At 42.2% G+C, this 20,704-nt stretch overlaps 1 protein-coding gene across 3 annotated transcripts in view; it reads right to left on the bottom strand.

The window, feature by feature from the left end:
* The window catches only part of elavl2 (ELAV like RNA binding protein 2), a 212,990-nt gene extending 195,334 nt beyond the window's left edge, over nucleotides 1-17,656 (bottom strand). The window contains exon 1 of one of the 3 annotated variants that reach the window (XM_008103466.3): nucleotides 17,508-17,656. In XM_008103466.3, the coding sequence (XP_008101673.1) occupies nucleotides 17,508-17,618 (111 nt within the window). In that variant the 5' untranslated portion in view covers nucleotides 17,619-17,656. The remainder of the gene's footprint in view (nucleotides 1-17,507) is intronic. The other 2 variants (XM_062971873.1, XM_008103471.3) reach the window with 2 other exon arrangements.
* Between the last annotated feature and the right edge of the window lie 3,048 nt (nucleotides 17,657-20,704).

The following is a 20,704-nucleotide window of genomic DNA, read 5'->3' as shown; positions in this document are numbered from 1 at the left end:
AACTTTAAGAAATGGGGCTACAAAGTGGAGCCCACGACATGTGAGTGTGGAGAAGAGCAAACCACAGACCACCTACTAGAATGCAGTCTGAGCCCTGCCACATGCACAATGGAGGACGATCTAATAGCAATACCAGAGGCACTCCAAGTGGCCAGCTACTGGTCAAAGGACATTTAGTATAATGCCAAGGTTTTTTTTAAACTTTGTGTTTTCAAATACATTACAACCTGTACCCTCGGATCATTTCTGACACGATAGATAAATAAATAAACCACAATGTCATTTAAACCAGTGGTTCATGGGCTATTGGATGTGAGGAACTCACAGGTTTCTTTTCACAACATGCCAGGGTTCAGGACCATATTTGTGCCTATTGACTTTACCTAGTTCTTCCTATCCTGGAAATTGACAGCTAATAGCTTGTGGACCAGCACTGATCCAGTATCACATTAAAGCACTAGAGCAGAAGTGGCATGAGAAATGGCAACTAGAGCTTAGGGTTTTTTTTTTTGTTTTTTTTTAGCAGGGTGGAACTATAACTAGCATTTCCCCAAAGAAATACCACTGGGAAAATGCTAGCTGTATTTTCCCCACTTCAAATCAAACAAAAAGAAACAAGCAGAAAACAACCCAATAACAAAACAATGTATTAGCCTTAGATAGAGGTGGCTCTTAAGTATCTGAGGTTTGGTGTCACAAAAGGGCAGCAAATTGTGAATAATTTAATCTTTATTGCATTTTATTTTTGCTGACAGAAAATGGGGAGAAGTGCTTTTTGGTTATTATCATATTGCTTTAGTAACTTGCAAAGAATCCTCCTAAAACACACAAAACATAACCCCACCTTGGCTGGCCTTCAGTCCTGTGCAACTTGACTTTGGAACAGGGTGCCAATGGTTGCCCTGCCTCAGGCGGCAAAATGCTTTGGGCCAGTCCCAGGTGTCAGCTATGTCTTTGAAAAATTAAGCAGTAACTGTATTCTCTGCCCATCTGCCGGGCATTTCACGCTGATGAATTATTAAGTTATCACCTCCCTATTTGAAAAAAAGTCTGCCCCCCACTGTACACCCTTCATCAATCCTGGAACTGAAATTTGGCCAGACGGGAACAAGGAAGCATGCTTGTTCTCAACTGTTCTTGAATCAAAGCACTGGCCTTGCCAGCCTCCTCCATTCCTTTTTCTCGGTAGACTCCCGCCCTGAGCTGCTTACTGTAATAATATAACTTCCAGCAGAGCGGATAGGCAGGGAGACATGTTGCGAAACAGCTGTCAGTCGGCTATCACAAACATATCCACCAGGATAGGTTTAACACTTCAGCACTCACTCCTTCCTTCCCTTCCCATCTCTTCCTGAGAGGCTGGAAATGTGTCTGTCTTGCAATATTCGTCACTGCCTATATTCCAAGCTGACTCAGGGTTGCTGGACTTACTCCTGGGAAGATAACTAGGCTATAGGATCCATCCACACCTCTGAATAGCCTCAAAATCCCCGTTAGCTCCATCAAAGCCATGTTTGAATAACCAAACTGCCTTCCCTGAACTACACTTGCCATTTCTCCCCCTTGCTTCATAGCAAGATAAAATAGGGATAATTACGAAGGGGATGAGCAGGTTTAATGAAAGCCAGTTTCTTTTTGGTATATTCCTGAAGCAGCAATCATCATCCGTTTAGCTTTTGAAGAGCAACAATTATAATCACTTAAAACCCCCCAAGGGGAACAAAAATAGAATTTAGATTAGCATATAAAATATACAGCTGGATTGGGCAAGCCTGCTTTTTAAAAAAAGGGGGTGACAAGAAAAAAGGAAACAAGAAATTCGGGAAGATCATTCTCATTTGGGTGCTATTGAATTTCCGAAACAAAACAAGTTCAAAAAGGTTGTACGTGCTTCTTTCTCCTTTTAATAAAAAAAGTACACAAGGTTTGAAAGATTTTCCTTAAAACATACACACCACACACACAGAGGTTCTGCAAACTAGCTGATGCTGCAAAACAGACTTGAAGGCAGCAAGAGCACAGCAAAATAGTTCAGCAATAAATGCTATAAGGTCCAAGGTTCAGTCCTCAACATTTCCAAGCAAGGACTGGGGAAAAAAGAGATTATTCTCTAAACCTTTGACGTCTCCTGGTGAGTGTAGCCCAGAGATGTGGATCATGAATATCACCACATGTGTTTGGACTACAAATCCTATCAGCCCTAATCAGCAATGGCCAAGGATGATGGTAGTTGTAGTCTAATATCATTGGGAAGTCCTCAAGTTCACTACTGTAAAGCTGGGAAACATGCACTGCTCTAGACGTTTGTTTGTTTGTTTGTTTGTTTACAGTATTTATATTCTTCCCTTCTCACCCCGAAGGTGACTCAGGGTAGATCCCAATGCACATATACATGGCAAACATTCAATGCCATTAGCAGACATACGACATTTATAGACAGACACAGAGGCAATTTAACATTCCAGCTTCCGGCTTCATGAGGGTATGCTTGATTCCGGCCATGGGGGGAGCTGCTGCTTCGCCGTAAACTTGTGACACCGATTCCTTGATGACGTACTTCCTCATTCTTCCACATGCTGCTGGAAGGTTTTATGGTGTCACAAATTAGTTAAATTAGCCTCCCCGTATAAAGTGGTACCTAAATTTCCTACTCGAAAGAGGCAACTGTCTTTCGGGCTGCATAGGTCAATAGCAAGCTAGACTATTAATAGTTGGAAGCTTACTCTGACCTGGGCTGGCTTTGAACTCATGACCTCTCGGTCAGTGGTGATTTATTGCAGCTGGCTACTAACCAGCGGCGCCACAGCCCAGTAGACATTGGTTGGCTATGTGTCCTATCACAGACAATGACCAAGAATAATGAAAGCGACAGTCTTAAGAACTTCAAGATACTTGCAGGTTTCCCAGCCAAACCCAACAGGCTATTAGTCTGACCACAGCTGAGCCACAACAGCAGCACTACTCCCGTGTAAATCTATAGTTTTTATAAAGATCATATGGTAAAGTATGTAGGTCTTCACCAAATGCATATTCAGTCTAAAGATGTGATAGGGTTAAAGGCTACTGGTGTAGACAAGACTCAACTAGTTGGACCAAGGATCCACTGGGAATTTTATGTTCTAACTAAATTTCACTGGGGTTTGGGGTGGGGAGATGTATAATATCTCACAGCTACAAAACCTTACAGTCATAATAGACATTGCCATTTCCTCTGGGATAGGAAATAGATGCAGCAGATAGCCTGAGCCAGGAGATGAAATTTGGACGGAAATAGTCCATAGATGAAGCGTATTTTTTGGTTTTTCTTTCTTGATACCAAATATATAAAGCCCTTAGCTTTATAAACTATCTAAGCATGCAGAGATAATATGTGTATGTATAGATACACAAAACTATGTACATATACATACACATAGATACACATATGTTTTAATGATGGTTTACATGTTTTTATGTAGTTGTGCATTTTATGTAAATGTATTTTATGATGTTGTATTTTAATTTTTGTTTCACTGGGCTTGGACCCCATGTAAGCAGCCCCGAGTCCCTATGGGGAGATGGGGCGGGATATAAGAATAAGGTTACTATTGTATTATATTATATTATATATATTTACCTGTGTGCGCACACAAATAAAGTATATACAACTGCATGAAAACCTATTTGCTCATTTAGGGGTCAGATTATGTTTTGTTTCTTTTGTCATAAGATGCCTTTCAATAATACATGCAAGTTCAGCAAGTGGGAGGAAAGCCCTAAGTTCTAAATATTTTAGAAACATTAGGAAGATTCACATTACACTATTGCTCTCGTAGCCAGTTTATGTGTTGATATTCCTACCTATCATTTATCTCCCTGGAAAACTGCAACCTCCTCTTTCCTTCTTAAAGTTGCAAAGGGCTTTTCATAATTTTTTAAAAACATGAAATCCAAATGCTGTGTTTGTGCTTTCAAAATGCCTATTTAAAAAGCACTTAGCCACTGTCTCCTTAACGTTAAGGTCACATTAGAAAGGGCACAGCAGGTTCCCTCTTTCGCTGGGCTCACTTGGCCATCTGCTCCGTATCTTGCGTGCACCGAGCAAGACAATGCACTGGTGTGTGCAAAACCCCATCAATGCTTGTTCCGTTTTAATGTGAGATCTAATTGCCTGCTTGCTCAGAAACAAACAAGGAAGAAAAAAAGAAAGGCAAGAAACATTTGGTGCCAGCAAAGTAGAGATCAAGGAAATTCAGGATATTTATTATATTATATTGTATATTATTATCTAATATATATCAAAAAGCGCATGTCTCCAAACAGCATGATTAACATTGATAACACGGCTTGCGCTTGCTACATTAAAGACACTGATGCATTCTTACAATGCGCCCACCAGGAAGTCAAAGCTGAGCATATTTTTAGAAGGAAATGCTTAACTTGCTAACAAATGGCAGTCTAAAATAGATTTCCCCCTCCTTCCCCTCACAACAAGCCTAACATTCTCACCAGCAAGCAAATCCTTCAGAAGTACAAAGACCCCAATTGACTGATCTGCTTCTCGCATAGGCTGACAGTGACTGGGATCAAGTCTGCCAGGCAGAAGGACTCCTATGTCTTTAAGAGCTAGGAAGAAAAGAGAATTTTGGCCACCTTATATCATGGTGTGTGTGTGAGAGAGTGAAGGAAAACTGGGCCTGCTAACTAGTCTTCTTTGCTACACATTTTTTTTCTTTTGCCTTTAGCTTCCATAATAATTATGCAGACCCCCGGTGGCGTAGTGTGTTAAAGCCCTGAGCTGCTGAACTTGCAGACCGAAAGGTAGCAAGTTCGAATCCAGGGAGCGGAGTGAGTGCCCGCTGTTAGCTCCAGCTTCTGCCAACCTAGCACCTCAAAAACATGCCAATGTGAGTAGAACAATAGGTACCGCTCCGGCGAGAAGGTAACAGTGCTCCATGCAGTCATGCTGGCCACATGACCTTGGAGGTGTCTACGGACAACGCCGGTTCTTCAGCTTAGAAATGGAGATGAGCACCAACCCCCAGAGTCGGACACAACTGGACTTAACGTCAGGGGAAACATTTACCCTTTACCCTACCTAGATCCTTTGGGAGACCTGGGCTTGTGTAGTGGTTTGAGCATTGTACTACTTTTCTGAAGACAAACATTGTATTTGCATCCAGCCATGAAATCCAACTAGGTGATCTTAAGCAAGTCACACACTCTCAGCTTCAGCAGAAGGCAAAGTCCCTCTGAACAAATTGTGTAAAGGAAACACCATGATAGGTTCATCTCCGAGTCGCCATAAGTCAAAACAACATGAAGGCACACAACAACAACAACATATTTTGGTAGACAAGGGGTATCTGCGTGTGACCAGCATGTTCTCCACAAGACCATAGAAGACCACACCAGACTGATGATGTTCATAGGTATATAAGTTTGTTCAATAAACAAGTAAAGGGTAGTGTCTAATCTCCACCTTCCATACATTACTATAATGAAAGGGATGAACAACTTTTCTGAACAACAGTTTGATCTTTGGGTTGCTGTGAGTTTTCCAGGCTGTATGCCACATTCCAGAAGCGTTATCTCTTGACATTTCACCCACATCTATGGCAAGCATCCTCAGAGGTTGCCTGTCATAGATGTGGGCAAAATGTCAGGAGATAATGCTTCTGAAGCATGGCCATACAGCTCAGAAAACTCACAGAAACCCAGTGATTTCAGCAATGAAAGCCTTCAACACGTCAGATCTTTGCTCATTTCTTGTCATACACACTCCAGATAGTAGCCACAAGACATTTCCTTCTATTGAGAAAGTTGACTCAAGTTGAACATCCCTTATCTGAAATATTTGGGACAGGAAGTGTTTTCGATTTGCAGTGTTGTGTGGTTTCTGGGCTGTATGACTGAGTTCTACCAGTACTTTCTCCTGATGTTTCACCTGCATCTGTGGTGAGAATATGCTGCTAGAACATGGCCATGCAACAGAAATTCACAAAACACCCCAGTGATTCTGGCTATGAAAGCCTTCAACAATACATTGTTTTGGATTTGTTCATATTTTGGAGTAACAGTATTTGCATACACATATATAATGAGATGTTTTGAAAATGGGATCCAATTCTAAACATGAAATTCATTTATTTTTGTATACACCTTATGTACAGACTGTAGTTAATTTTATACACAACGTTTTTAATATTTTTGTGCCTGAAACAAAGTTTGTGTACAACGAATGATCAGCCCATGATGGGGACAATTTTGGATTTAGGAATATTTCAGAATTCCGGGTAAAGGGTGCTGAGCCTATATTGGGGCAACATCTAGCAAAAAAAAAAAAAAAAAGTTTGATGTTTCCCCAGTTGCTCAAACATTGCGATTTTTTAACCAAGCAATGATTGCTCATCTAACTGATCAGTCCTAAGTATATCTTGAGGTCAACAAGATTTACATGGTTTGCATTTAAAATGACAGTTCCTGAGAATAGTTTTCAAATTGCAGTCATCTATATAGAATAGTGGAAAAAACAGATCTGAGAGAACACATCTCCAGAAAAACCTAGGTCCTCCAGTGTGACTCCACTGCCAACTTAGATCATAGAGTGGCATTGGAAAACCTAGAAATTCCTAGGGAGGTATTCTCTCCAGGTATCTTTAGATCTTCCAGTGCGACTTTATGGTCAGCTTTCACCAGAAGGACCTGGGGATTTCTAGAGTGAACATTTTAAATCAAATCTGTGAATAATCAAACTCAAAAGTCAAACCCTCAAATGTAGGGACCTGACTACACTTGGGATCTTGTTATTGGGGAAAGTAGTCTGATGCACAGAAAGAGAATCTGCCCATACTTCTATGGGAACCACATGGGACCATTCATAGCCCAATGCTTTCTTTTTTGCCATTTCTTTTTAGATAGGCCTAATTGGTTTAGCTTAGTGGTTCTCAACCTGGGGTCCCCAGATGTTTTTGGCCTATAACTCCCAGAAATCCCAGCCAGTTTACCAGCTGACATCTGGGGACCCCCAGGTTGAGAACCACTGTTTTAGCTAAATCATTCCATTGGCTCTTTTCCTTCTCTTTAAAGCAGGGATGAGGAAATGCAGCCTGCAAATGGATATGGTGGTGTATTGTTGTGGTCCCAAAGGGACATGGCATCCCCATTTGCTAGAAAAACAATTTCATCCCCTTCTCTCCCTCCAAAATTGGCCTTAAGTCACGTCTCTTGAACATGTCCTCCCCTGGGCCTAAAACTTGATACATTTGCTACCCAAGAATTTATTCTTATCAGACCTGTGAGGAGAAAAGTCCTGTGTGGTTCAGATACTCAGGGCACTTCTCAGATTTATGGTAGAACTAGGGGTTGTTTTCAGGTGTCTGCTTTTAACCACAGATTTATCTACAGACACAAGTAGATATATTATCCCGAGAAGAATAAATTTTGATGGTCAAAGGAATGTAAAATTTGTTTTCCCCTGCAACAACACATAGGTAGGTAGAATTGTACAATTTGAACAATTCGGGATTTCCCATTCCTTCATTTATTGGATTTTTTTTCTGATGAAACAACTGTGAAGCCTTTGAAGGCCTAAACAAATTCCTGGTTAATGGATGGATTGTACGAATCTCAATCTTTTCATTTAAATTCTTAAGAGTTAAAGCTTGTAATTATATATATATATATATATATATATATATATATATATATATAATTATATTATTATATAATGCAATGCAATTCTCTCTCTCTTCCACTGAGAGTGCAGCACTTTCCCTGCTCCATCATCCCTTAGTATATTAGCAATAAAGGCATTTGGCAGAGTTTAAAGAGGCACGCCCTGCAGATGCAGTCATTTTCCCCATGATGACTGGAAATGCTCTGAGTTTCCATTCAAACATTAAAGGAGCCATTCATACTTCTGAATCCTAGCCTTCAAGTGGATCCAACACCTTGGACAACTTCTTTACATTTCAGATTTAAAGCCTAACAAATTCACCACTCCGTGACACAAAAGTTCCCATATGCTATCAATTTTTTCACTTCTGAATATATTTCTACTTCTTTGCAGCCATGTCATACATCAGAATGAAAACTCATCTCATGCTTCTTCTCCATCCGGTTCTGTTCAACATCTTTATTAACGACTTAGACGAAGGGTTAGAAGGCACGATCATCAAGTTTGCAGACGACACAAAACTGGGAGGGATAGCTAACACTCCAGAAGACAGGAGCAGAATTCAAAACGATCTTGACAGACTAGAGAGATGGGCCAAAACTAACAAAATGAAGTTCAACAGGGACAAATGCAAGATACTTCACTTCGGCAGAAAAAATGGAAATCAAAGATACAGAATGGGGGACGCCTGGCTTGACAGCAGTGTGTGCGAAAAAGACCTTGGAGTCCTTGTGGACAACAAGTTAAACATGAGCCAACAATGTGATGCGGCTGCTAAAAAAGCCAATGGGATTCTGGCCTGCATCAATAGGGGAATAGCGTCTAGATCCAGGGAAGTTATGCTCCCCCTCTATTCTGCCTTGGTCAGACCACACCTGGAATACTGTGTCCAATTTTGGGCACCACAGTTGAAGGGAGATGTTGACAAGCTGGAAAGCGTCCAGAGGAGGGCGACTAAAATGATTAAGGGTCTGGAGAACAAGCCCTATGAGGAGCGGCTTAAAGAGCTGGGCATGTTTAGCCTGCAGAAGAGAAGGCTGAGAGGAGACATGATAGCCATGTACAAATATGTGAAGGGAAGTCATAGGGAAGAGGGAGCAAGCTTGTTTTCTGCTGCCCTGCAGACTAGGACACGGAACAATGGCTTCAAACTACAGGAAAGGAGATTCCTCCTGAACATCAGGAAGAACTTCCTCACTGTGAGAGCTGTTCGACAGTGGAACTCTCTCCCCCGGACTGTGGTGGAGGCTCCTTCCTTGGAGGCTTTTAAGCAGAGGCTGGATGGCCATCTGTCGGGGGTGCTTTGAATGCGATTTCCTGCTTCTTAGCAGGGGGTTGGACTAGATGGCCCATGTGGTCTCTTCCAACTCTACTATTCTATGATTCTATGATTCTATGATCCCACTTATCAAAGAAACACAAGTCCTATACTACAACTGTTGTGTTCTGAGATTACTGGGTTTCTTCTTCAAATCCTATTAGCTTAATTTACACAAACTCAATTTATTTAGACCTTATGTAGGACAACAGTGAGCAAAATGATGACTGGACCTAATAACTTGGCTCAAGGAAAGGGATTCTTTTGTTATTTTTACTGAACAAATGTCCTGTGGATCTAGGCTGTCTTTGTTATTCAGCATTATCTGTTGCTCCAGAAATAAATAATACTCCCTTCCCTGCCTTTTAGGTCAAAAACTATTTACCTGAAGGACAATAATTGTTTGGATTGGATCCATGTGCAGACAGATCGAAATGGTCTTGCAGAACAAAACACCCAGTCCCCATTCTCTCTATAGCAGCCTCTCGCCGAAATGTTACACACAGGATGAGAGGGATACTCTGACAAACTGGGGTAAGTTGTGGCAAAAGAAGGATGATTTCTCTAAGCAGAAATTAGGCAGTATAGTCAATGACCAGCAGCCTAATATGCAATCTAACTCCTATATATGTGGGACTGGTATTCCCAGGGTCCTTCCACACAGCCCTATATCCCAGAATATCAAGGTAGAAAATGCCACATTATCTGAGTGTGGATTCAGATAACTCAATTTAAAGCAGATATTGTGGGATTTTTTGCCTTGATACTCTGGGATACAGGGCTGTTTGGAAGGGTCCCCAGTCTCATTTATCCATGTGTGACAAAAAATACCCATCCTCTAAAGCCATTTTCTATGTCCTCCATCAAAACTCTATAGTATTTGGAAGTCAGAAGTCCTTCGTTTCAACAATATTTCCTTTTATCTGCAGTTTTGCATATGCCTGCAAAGTCTGGAAAAATATCCCACATGGATAAGGTAATCATACTACATTGTGGAGCCCTTCTAGACAGCCATATAACCCAGAATATCAAGGCAAATAATCCACAATACCTGCTTTGAGTTGGGTTATCCGAGTCCACACTGCCATATAATCCAGTTCAATGTGGATTTTATACAGCTGTGTGGAAGGGGTCATGGTTGTGCTATCGTTCATGCCAGAGCAATTATACATGGAAGCCACTGCTTGATGTTATAATTATCAAGTGAACAAGATCTGTGGCAGAGTAGCCATGCGACATACATGCATTGCACAAGTTCATGTGGACCAGACCATATCCATTAGCTCTTGATGAAATATGTTCTCTTTCTCCTACACTGTTGCATATTCCATCCAGGCTGAATCTACACTGCTCTGTATCCCAGGATCTGATCCCAGATTATCTGATTTGAGCTGGATAATATGAATCTACAATGCCAGATAATCTGGGATAAATCATCTGGGATCATATCCTGGGATATAGGGCAGTGTGGAAGGAGCCTCTGTAGATACTTAAGATACTTCTCTCTCCCCAATCAGTGGGGCTGAAGGGATGCTGTGGCCTAGAGAGGATTTGAACGTCTTTTCTAGACTGGTCAGCTCCACACACATCTACATCTGGATCCAGCCTTCATGCAGTATGACCCTCTGTATCTCTGGAATTAGTATCCACAGTTTTATTTAACTTTGTCCAAGAAAATATGTCCTCTATAAACCTTTTCCAGGTCCTCCAGCATTATTCTATTTTATTCTTGTTTCAGAAATCCTTCATTTCAATAAAGCTTACTATTACCAATGGTTTAATGTGCCCATATAGATACTGGGGTCATACTATGTTTCAAGACTTATAGACTTTGCTTCCTATTTTCTATCTATTTAAAATTTCAAGAGGCACACTATCTCTAACTTGGGAAGATTTGACCAAATTTCCTGTCTCAAGGCATGGCCTCCAGATATCATCAAAATACAATGAGGTGTACCTGTTGGATTTCTGCTTGCCAAGGTTTTCTAAGCTTTCTGTTGGTAACTTACCATGTTCATTTGGAGATTCAGAGTGTATTTCTTCCATCTCATTGACATGCTTTGCCTATCATTTTTGAATGAATATGGCAACAATCTTACTTGAAGTGGTATTTCCACACATATTAGAATTATCTTTACTAAATATTTGTTTTCCGATTTAATGTAGGATTTGCTTCCTATTTATTTGAAATAGGATTGTCGACTTTTTCTTGTAGGTTGTTAATATGGCAGAGGAGTTAACATAGGCCCCATCTACACTGTCATATAATTCAGTTTTTTCTGTGTCAGGAGTGACATGAGAAACTGCAAGTTGCTTCTGGTGTGAGAGAATTGGCCATCTGCAAAGACGTTGCCCAGGGGACGCCCAGATATTTGCTGTTTTACCATCCTTGTGGGAGGCTTCTCTCATGTCCCCACATGGGGAGCTGGAGCTGACAGAGGGAGCTCATCTGCGCTCTCCGGGAATTGGATTCGAACTGTCAGCCTTCAAGTCAGCAACCCAACCTTCAAGATGTCTGCCAGCACAAGGGTTTAACCCATTGCTTCACCGGGGGCTCCATATAATCCAGGTAATCAAAGCAAACAATCCACATTATCTGCTTTAAACTAGATATATATGAGTCTACATTGCCATATAATCCAGTTCAAAGCAGATAATCTGAATTGTATATGGCAGTGTAGAAGTGGCCACAGTTGTGGGAATCATGCAGCTCACCAGATATTTTTGAACTGCAAATCCCAGCATTCCTCACCATTGGCTATGCTGGTTGTGGCTGTCAGGACTTGTAGGCTGGCATTGGCTCTCTAACCACTATGCTATACTGCTTTTATTCATAACCCCTTTGTCTCCAGCCAGATTTCCTGTTAACTTAGATGCTTTCTGAATGCACATTTTTGAGCAACTTGATTTTATTCTATATTTTAATTTCCACCACACATTACATTCATTTCAGTGAGACTCAGGGCATTGGAGAGTGTGAAGATCACTTTGCTGGGTCAAAACACAGCTAATGATTACAACGGAAAGTATTGCCAGTTATCTGCTTTTCACTGAAAATAATTAGGTTTATTAACAGCAGGCTACATTCCTAGAAACAACAATTCAACAATATGTTGTTTTGTTGGTCCAACAAATAAGTCAGAGAGTAGGTTAACAGGATTGCCGTACATTCCTTTCATGTGCAAAGTTCAAAGAGAGGTTAAACAGAGGATTTTATTCTCTACCAACAATGGAGATATCAGACAATGGTGAGGATTAATTTTAGGGCTGTAGCCATAAGCACATTGAACTCCTTAGATTTAGGCTGAAAATCAAGACTGGAAGAAGGGATGTGTTTCGGAAGCAAATATGTTGAAGTGTGTCAATATTGTTAGAAGTTTCCTTCCACACTGAAACGGTTTTAAAATCGTCAACAATCAAATCAGCTGACTGTAAAACCAACAACAATAATTGTGTTAAGTGTGTCACTACAGACCATATAAGTGTATAATCAGAGGCAGACTATCTGATAGAGCTTTGCAGATAGATTATTGCAAAACATGAGTCCAAAACTGGGTTTCCTAGCCTATCTGTTCACACATGTCTGGCACAGTCATTTGTACAGCATCAACAGCTTAAAAAGAAAGAGCAGTTTCCAGAGTGTCAATTTTTGCCTATTGAGAGCTATTTGCAAACCTTGGCTGCATCAACACTGTGGAATGAATGCAGTTTGACACCACTTTAATAAACACCGTGGCTCCATGCGACAAAATAATAGGAGTTGTAGTTTGGTGAGTAACCAACACTCTTTGGCAGAGAACACTAAATACTTTGTAGGATTTCATAACATTAGTCCAGGGCTGTTAAAGTAGTGTCTTGTTTAGCTGCATTAATTCTATAATGTAGAGAAATGGTTCCCAACCTTTTTTTTTGTTTGTTTGTTTTTGACCAGGAACCATTTGACCAGGGAGCACTTTTCAACATTAGTACCAAAAGGGTTACAAATAAGTTTCTGTCCAACTTTAGATTTGGTTTGGTTATTTGGGGTGCTGATTCAGAAAATTGCATTGAATAGCCCACATCAGCTCTAGTTTCTGATACAGAACATATGCCATCCAGTAGTCACCATCTGCTCACTCACAGAAAACTATATTTAATAATCTAGAGCTGATCTTCCCTGCATGTCTCATGGACCTTATTTTAGGTCCCTGGGCTGCGGCCCACAGGTTGGGAACCACTGGTGTAGATGTAACGATGGCGGAGTAAGGAAGGGTGGGACAGTAAGATCAAACCTGGCAGTGACATCCCACTGTAAACCAGTGTAAACATTAGAAGTAATGCGTTACATATAAACACTTGTAACAACTATCTTTTTGAAATAACTAAAAGAGATCAGCTACACCATGATTATAGTTTCATTAGGGATAAATTAAATCTATTGGCGCTGTATCTATAACTTGAAGCTATGGATAGAGCATACTTTACAGCAGTGGTTCCCAAACTTATTTTGCCTGCCGCCCCCTTTCCAGAAAAAATATGACTCAGCGCCTCCTGGAAAGGGGGGGGGGGTGGCTCCTGCTCAAGAGGGCAGGGCTGAGCCTCTCCCCTAGTCCAAGATGCAGGGCCGCGAGGGGAGGGGGGCAGGGCCACAAATGGGCGGCCAGGACTGGGATGGGTGGAGTTAGGAGCTCTGAGGTAGGGCTGAGCTTTTATCCCTGTCCTGTGGTACCTGCCAGGACACAGGAGGCAGGGCTAGAGGAGGGGGCAGGGCCTCTTCCCAAGTGCCTGACGGGGTTGAACCTCTATACCTCGTCCCCATGTTCTAACAAGCGCCTCAGGGGAGGTATACAGAGGCTCAGGCCTGTCTTGCGCTCTTGGAAAGAGGCCCCGCCCCCACCCCTAGCCCCGCCCTTTAGTCCTAAAAGGCCTCTCAGGAGAGGTATAGAGGCTCAGCCCTGTCTCAGGCTCTTGGAAGGAGGCTCCGCCCCCTTCCCTAGCTCTGCCTTCTGTGTCCCAACAAGGCCTCAGGAGAGGAATAGATTCTCAGACCTGTCTCAGGCTCTTGGGACGAAGCCACGCCCACTCCTCTAGCTCCACCTCCTGTGTGTCCTAACAGGCGCCTCAGATGCTCAGCCCTGTCTCTGGCACTTGGGAAGAGGCCCCACCCCTCCTCTGGCCCCGCCCCATGTCCTAATAGGTGCCATCACCGCCCCCCTGGATTGCTCCAGGGCCCACCGGGGGGCGGTAGCGCCCACTTTGGGAATCACTGCTTTACAGGGATAGTTGAGTCTCACTTATCCAACATTCTGGATTATCCAATGCATTTTTGTAGTCAATGTTTTCAATACATCGTAAATTCGTAAATACAGTAATTACTACATAGCATTACTGCATATTGAACTACTTTTTCTGTCAAATTTGTTGTATAACATGATGTTTTGGTGCTTAATTCATAAAATCATAACCTAATTTGATGTTTAATAGGCTTCTCCTTAATCTCTCCTTATTATCCAACATATTCACGTATCCAACATTATGCCAGCCCGTTTATGTTGGATAAGTGAGACTCTACTGTACTTACTAACTGGTGTGGAGAAATATCAAAGTGTGGGCAGAGGCCCTTCAAACTTGAGACACCTCAGGCAAAGTTGGCAAAGTTATGGGATCGCAGGAAGTGGTCTAAAACTTTTGAAGGCTAAGGCTCAGTGCTCCTGTTGTGAAGGTTGTCACCCTGGCATGCTGGGCTATCTGTGACCCCTTCTACACTGCCATATAAAATCAAGAACTGGATTATATGTCAGTGTAGACTAATATAATCCAGTTTAAATCAGATAATGTGGATTATTTGCTTTGATAATCTGGATTATATGGCAGTGTAAAAGGGGCCTGAGATGCGCTGTACTTCTTGTTGTGCGTCTTCAAGTGTTTTCCATCATATGACAACCCTAAGGCAAACCTATAGTGAGGTTTTCTTGGCAAGATTTTTTGAGAGAGGACTTGCCTTTTTTGCTTTCCCCTGAGGTTGAGAATATGTGACTCATCCAAGGTCACCCAGTGGGTTTCCATGGCCATGTATGGATGCAAACCCTGGTCTCCAGGGTAGTAATCCATATTTGGAGTGATATCTCTCTCCAAAACAAAAGGAATTTCTAAATGGGACACTTCCATGGTTAATTGCAGGTATAAAATTAGGAAATTTCAATGTAAAGTCAACCAAGTTGTTTGATGTGTGAACTCAAAACATAAGAAAATTATGCAAATCTCTACCATATGTCATCTCTAAAGAAATAATAGTTGACGTATTTCTGCTATCATCTTAATAAATGTTGGGCTGTGCATTCATAGTTTTTAATAATGCATGTGTTTGAAAAGTTTGGAATAATGGTAGAAAATAGTAGAAAAACATGCCACCACATCATTCAAATGAAGAGGGTTTATTGGTGAGCAAAGTACCAGGTCAAATGGATAAGCCTTTTAATTCAGGCCCCTTCCACACAGCTAAATAAAATCCCACATTTTCTGCTTTGAACTGGAATATATGGCAGTGTGGACACAGATAATCTAGTTCAAAGCAGATATTGTGGGATTTTCTGCTTTGATATTCTGGGTTAGATGGCTGTGTGGAAGGGCCCTGGGATATATGGCTGTGTAGAAGGGCTCTCAGTTTCCAAATATTCAAATGGAAGGAAAGCAGGTTTCACCCCCAAATTTTGTGTATGTAATAGCTGTAGTAGAGGCAGCCATTCAACAGGCAAGGCATTGCCCTCTACTGAAGGCTTGCCTGAAATGAAGCAACTGAAGACACAGGGACTTCTCCGTATGTGTTTTAAAAGCAGAAATCTTATTGTTTGGTCCTCAATTTGGATTGAAAAGCTGTCCATCCTGTGAACACAGAGAGCTTCTTTATTATCTTTTTAAAAAGCAACTCTGGAGGAAAGTCAAGGAAACACACAACGTTGGAAACTAGGCAAGTGAGGTTTACATATCTGTGGAGAGTCCAGAGTGGGAGAAAGAACTCTTGTCTGTTGGAGGCAAGTGGGAATGTTGCAATTAATTGCCTTGATTAGCACTGAAAAGCCTTGTGGCTTTGAGGCCTGGCTGATTCCTGCCTGGGGGAATCCCTTGTTGGGAGGTGTTAGCTGGCCCTGGTTGTTTCCTGTTTGGACTTCCCATGTTTTCAGAGTGTTGTTCTTTATGTACTGTCCTGATTTTAGAGATTTTTTTTTAAATATTGGTAGCCAGATTTTGTTCATTTTCATGGTTCAACAGAAAGGTGAAAACCATGAAAATGAACAAATTCTTGCTGCCAGTATTAAAAAAACCCCTCTAAAATCAGGACAGTAAATAAAGAATACTCTGAAAACAGAGTAATTCTAGACATGAAACAATCAGTGCCAGCTAACACATCCTAACAAAGGACTCTCTCAGGCAGGAATCAGTCAGGCCTTGAAGCTTCAAGGCTGTTCAATGCTAATCAAGGTGATTACTTGGAGCATTTACACTTGCCTCAAGCAGACAAGAGTTCCTTCTCCCACCCTGGACCTTCCACAGATACATAAATCCCACTTGCCTAGTTTCCAATATACCTCACAATCTCTGAGGATGCCTGCCATAGATGTGGTTGAAACGTCAGCTCCTGGGACATGGCCATACAGCCCGGAAAACTCACAGCAACCCAGTGATTCCGGGCCCGTGAAAGCCTTCGACAACACAAGGCTACAGACCTTGCAGGAGGACAACTCCCAATGGTTCTATATAGCCTTGAGACATGAGAGTTGAAGTGGTGCCCAAACTGGATTAATTCCACACCACTTAAGCCAAGACTTGGGAAGGAAAGAGGAGGGTCAAGGGCAGGGCTGTAGTCAAGGGGGGGGGGGGGTTTAGGGGTTCAACCCCCCCCCCCGAAATATTTCAAGTTTTTTTTTTAAAAAACTGGTTTCTCATAAATTTCAAACTAGTTAACTAAATCCCCATGCGTGCCCACTGAAGTTTATCTGTCTTGAGTGTCCAGTGAAGGGACAGATTCAGACGCGTTTCCGAAGGAGAAGCCACTTCCATTGTTCTTGCCGAAGGCGAGAGAGATGGTTACTTTCCTTTCCAATCCATCTCTTCTCTGCTTTGTTTTGTTGTTTTTGGGGAAGGCATTTACAGTGCAACCTGGAAGCGGAGTCTCTGATTCTGGGAAACTTCAGGTCTAGCTTTTCTTGTCAAATGCCCAAGTGACAATAAGTGGTCTACAACGCCGTCTATATTGTTGAACGAATGCAGTTGGATCCCACTTGGACTCGATAGCATCCTGGCAGATTTCGTTTGGCACTGTGAGTTTGCAAACCTACAATGCCCAGGATCCCATGATCTTAAAGTGGTGACAAACTGCAGGGTAGAAGATGCACCCAAGGCGTGAAGTTCCAACTTCCACCTGGTGCCACCTCCTCCCTCTCCTCCCCCAAAATATACGTGGCAATTAATACCGCGACCCAACAAGGGAGGAGGGGTGTGAACCTGCCGGGAGGAGGAGGAGGAAAACCTAAGAAGGTAAAGGCGCTTACTTACCATTGCAAGCGAGTAGCCACGCTTTGCCTCCAGGTTGGCATTCAAAAACCCAAAGCAGCCGCCTTCTGGGTGTTCAGCTCGAGGGATGTTGGGCGTGAGTGAGTGGACCATGGGAAGAAGAAGTCGTGGGGGGAGGCGAGAGATCTGGGCTGGAAAGTCAAGGCTGTGATCGCCTCCAAAACAAAAGGAGGGACGCTTGGCCAATCAGGAGGGGAGAATCAGACCACCCCTCCGGTTTGTCTCCTCTTCGTTCCCTCCCTACTCTGGGAGGGAAGGAAGGAAGGGAAAAAAGAGCTAGCCAAGGAGACCATGGGGAAGACCCACATCCAAGCGGACCCTCATCCTAGGAAAGAAAGGAGGAAAGGCTCGAATTGGGAGAAAGGAGGCATTGCCATGCCCACTCGCTTTGTGTCCATCACCAAAAAGCCCATCTGAGTCCCAGGGCTCTGCCTTGGCTTCCCAGTGATGGATGAGTTGCCATTAGCAAAACCTGTTTCTGCAGGGAAGACTGCCTTCTCATTCTGTCTGGGTAAAAGAAAAAGAGAAAGCTGACAGTCCACTCAGCAGTAGAGTCTGGCTTATCCAACCATCGCTTATCCAACATTCTGTATTATCCAACACAGTCTGCCTTTTAGTAGTCAATGTTTTCAATACATTGCAATGTTTTGATGCTTAATTTGTAAATACAGTAATTACAGTAGAGTCTCACTTATCCAACATAAACAGGCCGGCAGAATGTTGGATAAGCGAATATGTTGGATAATAAGGAGAGATTAAGGAAAAGCCTATTGCACATCAAATTAGGTTATGATTTTACAAATTAACCACCAAAACATCATGTTTAACAACAAATTTGACAGAAAAAGTAGTTCAATAAGCAGTAATACTATGTAGTAATTACTGTATTTACGAATTTAGCACCAAAATATCACGATGTATTGAAAGTATTGACTACAAAAATGTGTTGGATAATCCAGAACGTTGGATAAGCAAGTGTTGGATAAGTGAGACTCTACTGTACTACAGAATGTTATCATGTAGTAAGGTAAAGGTTTCCCCTGACGTTAAGTCCAGTCATGTCTGACTCTGGGGGTTGGTGCTCAGCTCCATTTCTAAGCCGAAGAGCCGGCGTTACCTTCCTACTGGAGCGGTACCTATTGATCTACTCACATTGGCATGTTTTCGAACTGCCATCACCAAAAAGCCCATCTGGGTCCCAGGGCTCTGCCTTGGCTTCCCAGTGATGGATGAGTTGCCATTAGCAAAACCTGTTTCTGCAGGGAAGACTGCCTTCTCATTCTGTCTGGGTAAAAGAAAAAGAGAAAGCTGACAGTCCACTCAGCAGTAGAGTCTCGCTTATCCAACCTTCACTTATCCAACATTCTGTATTATCCAACACAGTCTGCCTTTTAGTAGTCAATGTTTTCAATACATTGCAATGTTTTGATGCTTAATTCGTAAATACAGTAATTACTACATAATGTTATCATGTAGTAAGGTAAAGGTTTCCCCTGACGTTAAGTCCAAAGTCCAGTCGTGTCTGACTCTGGGGGTTGGTGCTCATCTCCATTTCTAGGCGTTGTCTGTAGACACCTCCAAGGTCATGTGGCCAGCATGACTGCATGGAGTGCCGTTACCTTCCCGCTGGAGCGATACATATTGATCTACTCACATTGGCATGTTTTCAGACTGCTAAGTTGGCAGAAGCTAGAGCTAACAGCGGCTGCTCACGCCGCTCCTGGGGTTTGAACCTGGGACCTTTCGGTCTGCAAGTTCAGTAGCTCAGTGCTTTAACACACTTCACCACCAGGGCTCCTTTGTTATCATGTATTGAACTGCTTTTTCTATCAGTTTGTTGTAAAACATGATATTTTGGTGCTTAATTTGTAAAATCATAACGTAATTTGATGTTTAATAGGCTTTTCCTTAATCTCTCCTTATTATCCAACATTTTCACTTATCCAACGTTCTGCCGGCTCGTTTATGTTGGATAACCAAGACTCTACTGTATTTATTTATTGATTGATTGATTTACCATATTTATATCCTTCCCTTCTCAACCCCAAAGAGGACTCAAGGCAGCTTGCACATAGGCAACTATTTGATGCCTTAGACCAGTGGTTCTCAACCTTCCTAAAGCTGCAGCGCCTTGACACAGTTCTTCATGTTATGGTTGTTGGATGTTGTAGATGTAAATGAATACAGTAGAGTCTCGCTTATCCAACCTTCACGCATCCAATGTTGTCTATTATCCAACTCAGTCTGCCTCCCTCCCAGATCCACAGCTGTTTCCCTAGGCAGCAACGCGCAGTGGGCCAACACGCCCAACAACAACACAAGTTCAGCCACGCTCCCAAACAAGTGGCAGACCATGATGATTTGGTGCATGATTTGTAAAATTATAATGTAATTTGATGTCTAATAGGCTTTTCCTTAATCCCTCCAACATTTTCACTTAGCCAGCGTTCTTCCGGCCTCGTTTATATTGGATAAGCGAGACTGTACTGTAGAAGCTTTACCATGGCTTCTGAACCAAAGTGTACCCTGCAGTGTTATAACGTACCACTCAGGTTTGTGAAATAAGTAACAGTAACTTTACTTCAGTTCAATAGGTCAAACAGAGCAATAATAGATACAGTAGTCTCTCTGACTTCTTGCAGAGAACAGAGGGAATAAACAATCCTTTTAAAACAGTCTTTAAATATGTCTTAGAAGTGATCAGGCTTTAGAGAGTCGGCAGCTATTAATTCCCTAGCTGTTACCTCTTCACTCTCTGAGGTAAAAGTGCCTGCTCAAACCATTTTTCTCAGCAGCAAGCCAGAGACAGTAGCCAATCAGAATGTTGGCTCCTGGCATGCTTAGCCAATCAGCTGCTGACACATGTCTTTCCAGTCAACCCATTACATCATGGTGCCTTTTACAAATCTCCACAATGGTGACCCCCAACAATAAAATTATTTTCATTGCTACTTCATAACTGTACAACGCCCCTATTAAAACAGCTTCACTGGCTGCCAATAAGTTACTGGGTAGAAATCAAGGTGCAGGTTTGCATTGAATGAGATTTTCCTGCTTCTTGCAGGGGGTTTGACTGGATGGCCCATGAGGTCTCTTCCAACTCTATGATTCTATGATTCTATAATTCTATGATTCTTATGAGCTTACCTGTCTGAACGTATCTCCTTCTATGTACCATC

The sequence above is a fragment of the Anolis carolinensis genome, chromosome 2, assembly GCF_035594765.1.
Source record: "Anolis carolinensis isolate JA03-04 chromosome 2, rAnoCar3.1.pri, whole genome shotgun sequence".
Taxonomy (NCBI): domain Eukaryota; kingdom Metazoa; phylum Chordata; class Lepidosauria; order Squamata; family Dactyloidae; genus Anolis; species Anolis carolinensis.
The sequence above is the reverse complement of the archived record's forward strand: the minus strand, read 5'-3'. Positions and strand labels throughout refer to the sequence as shown.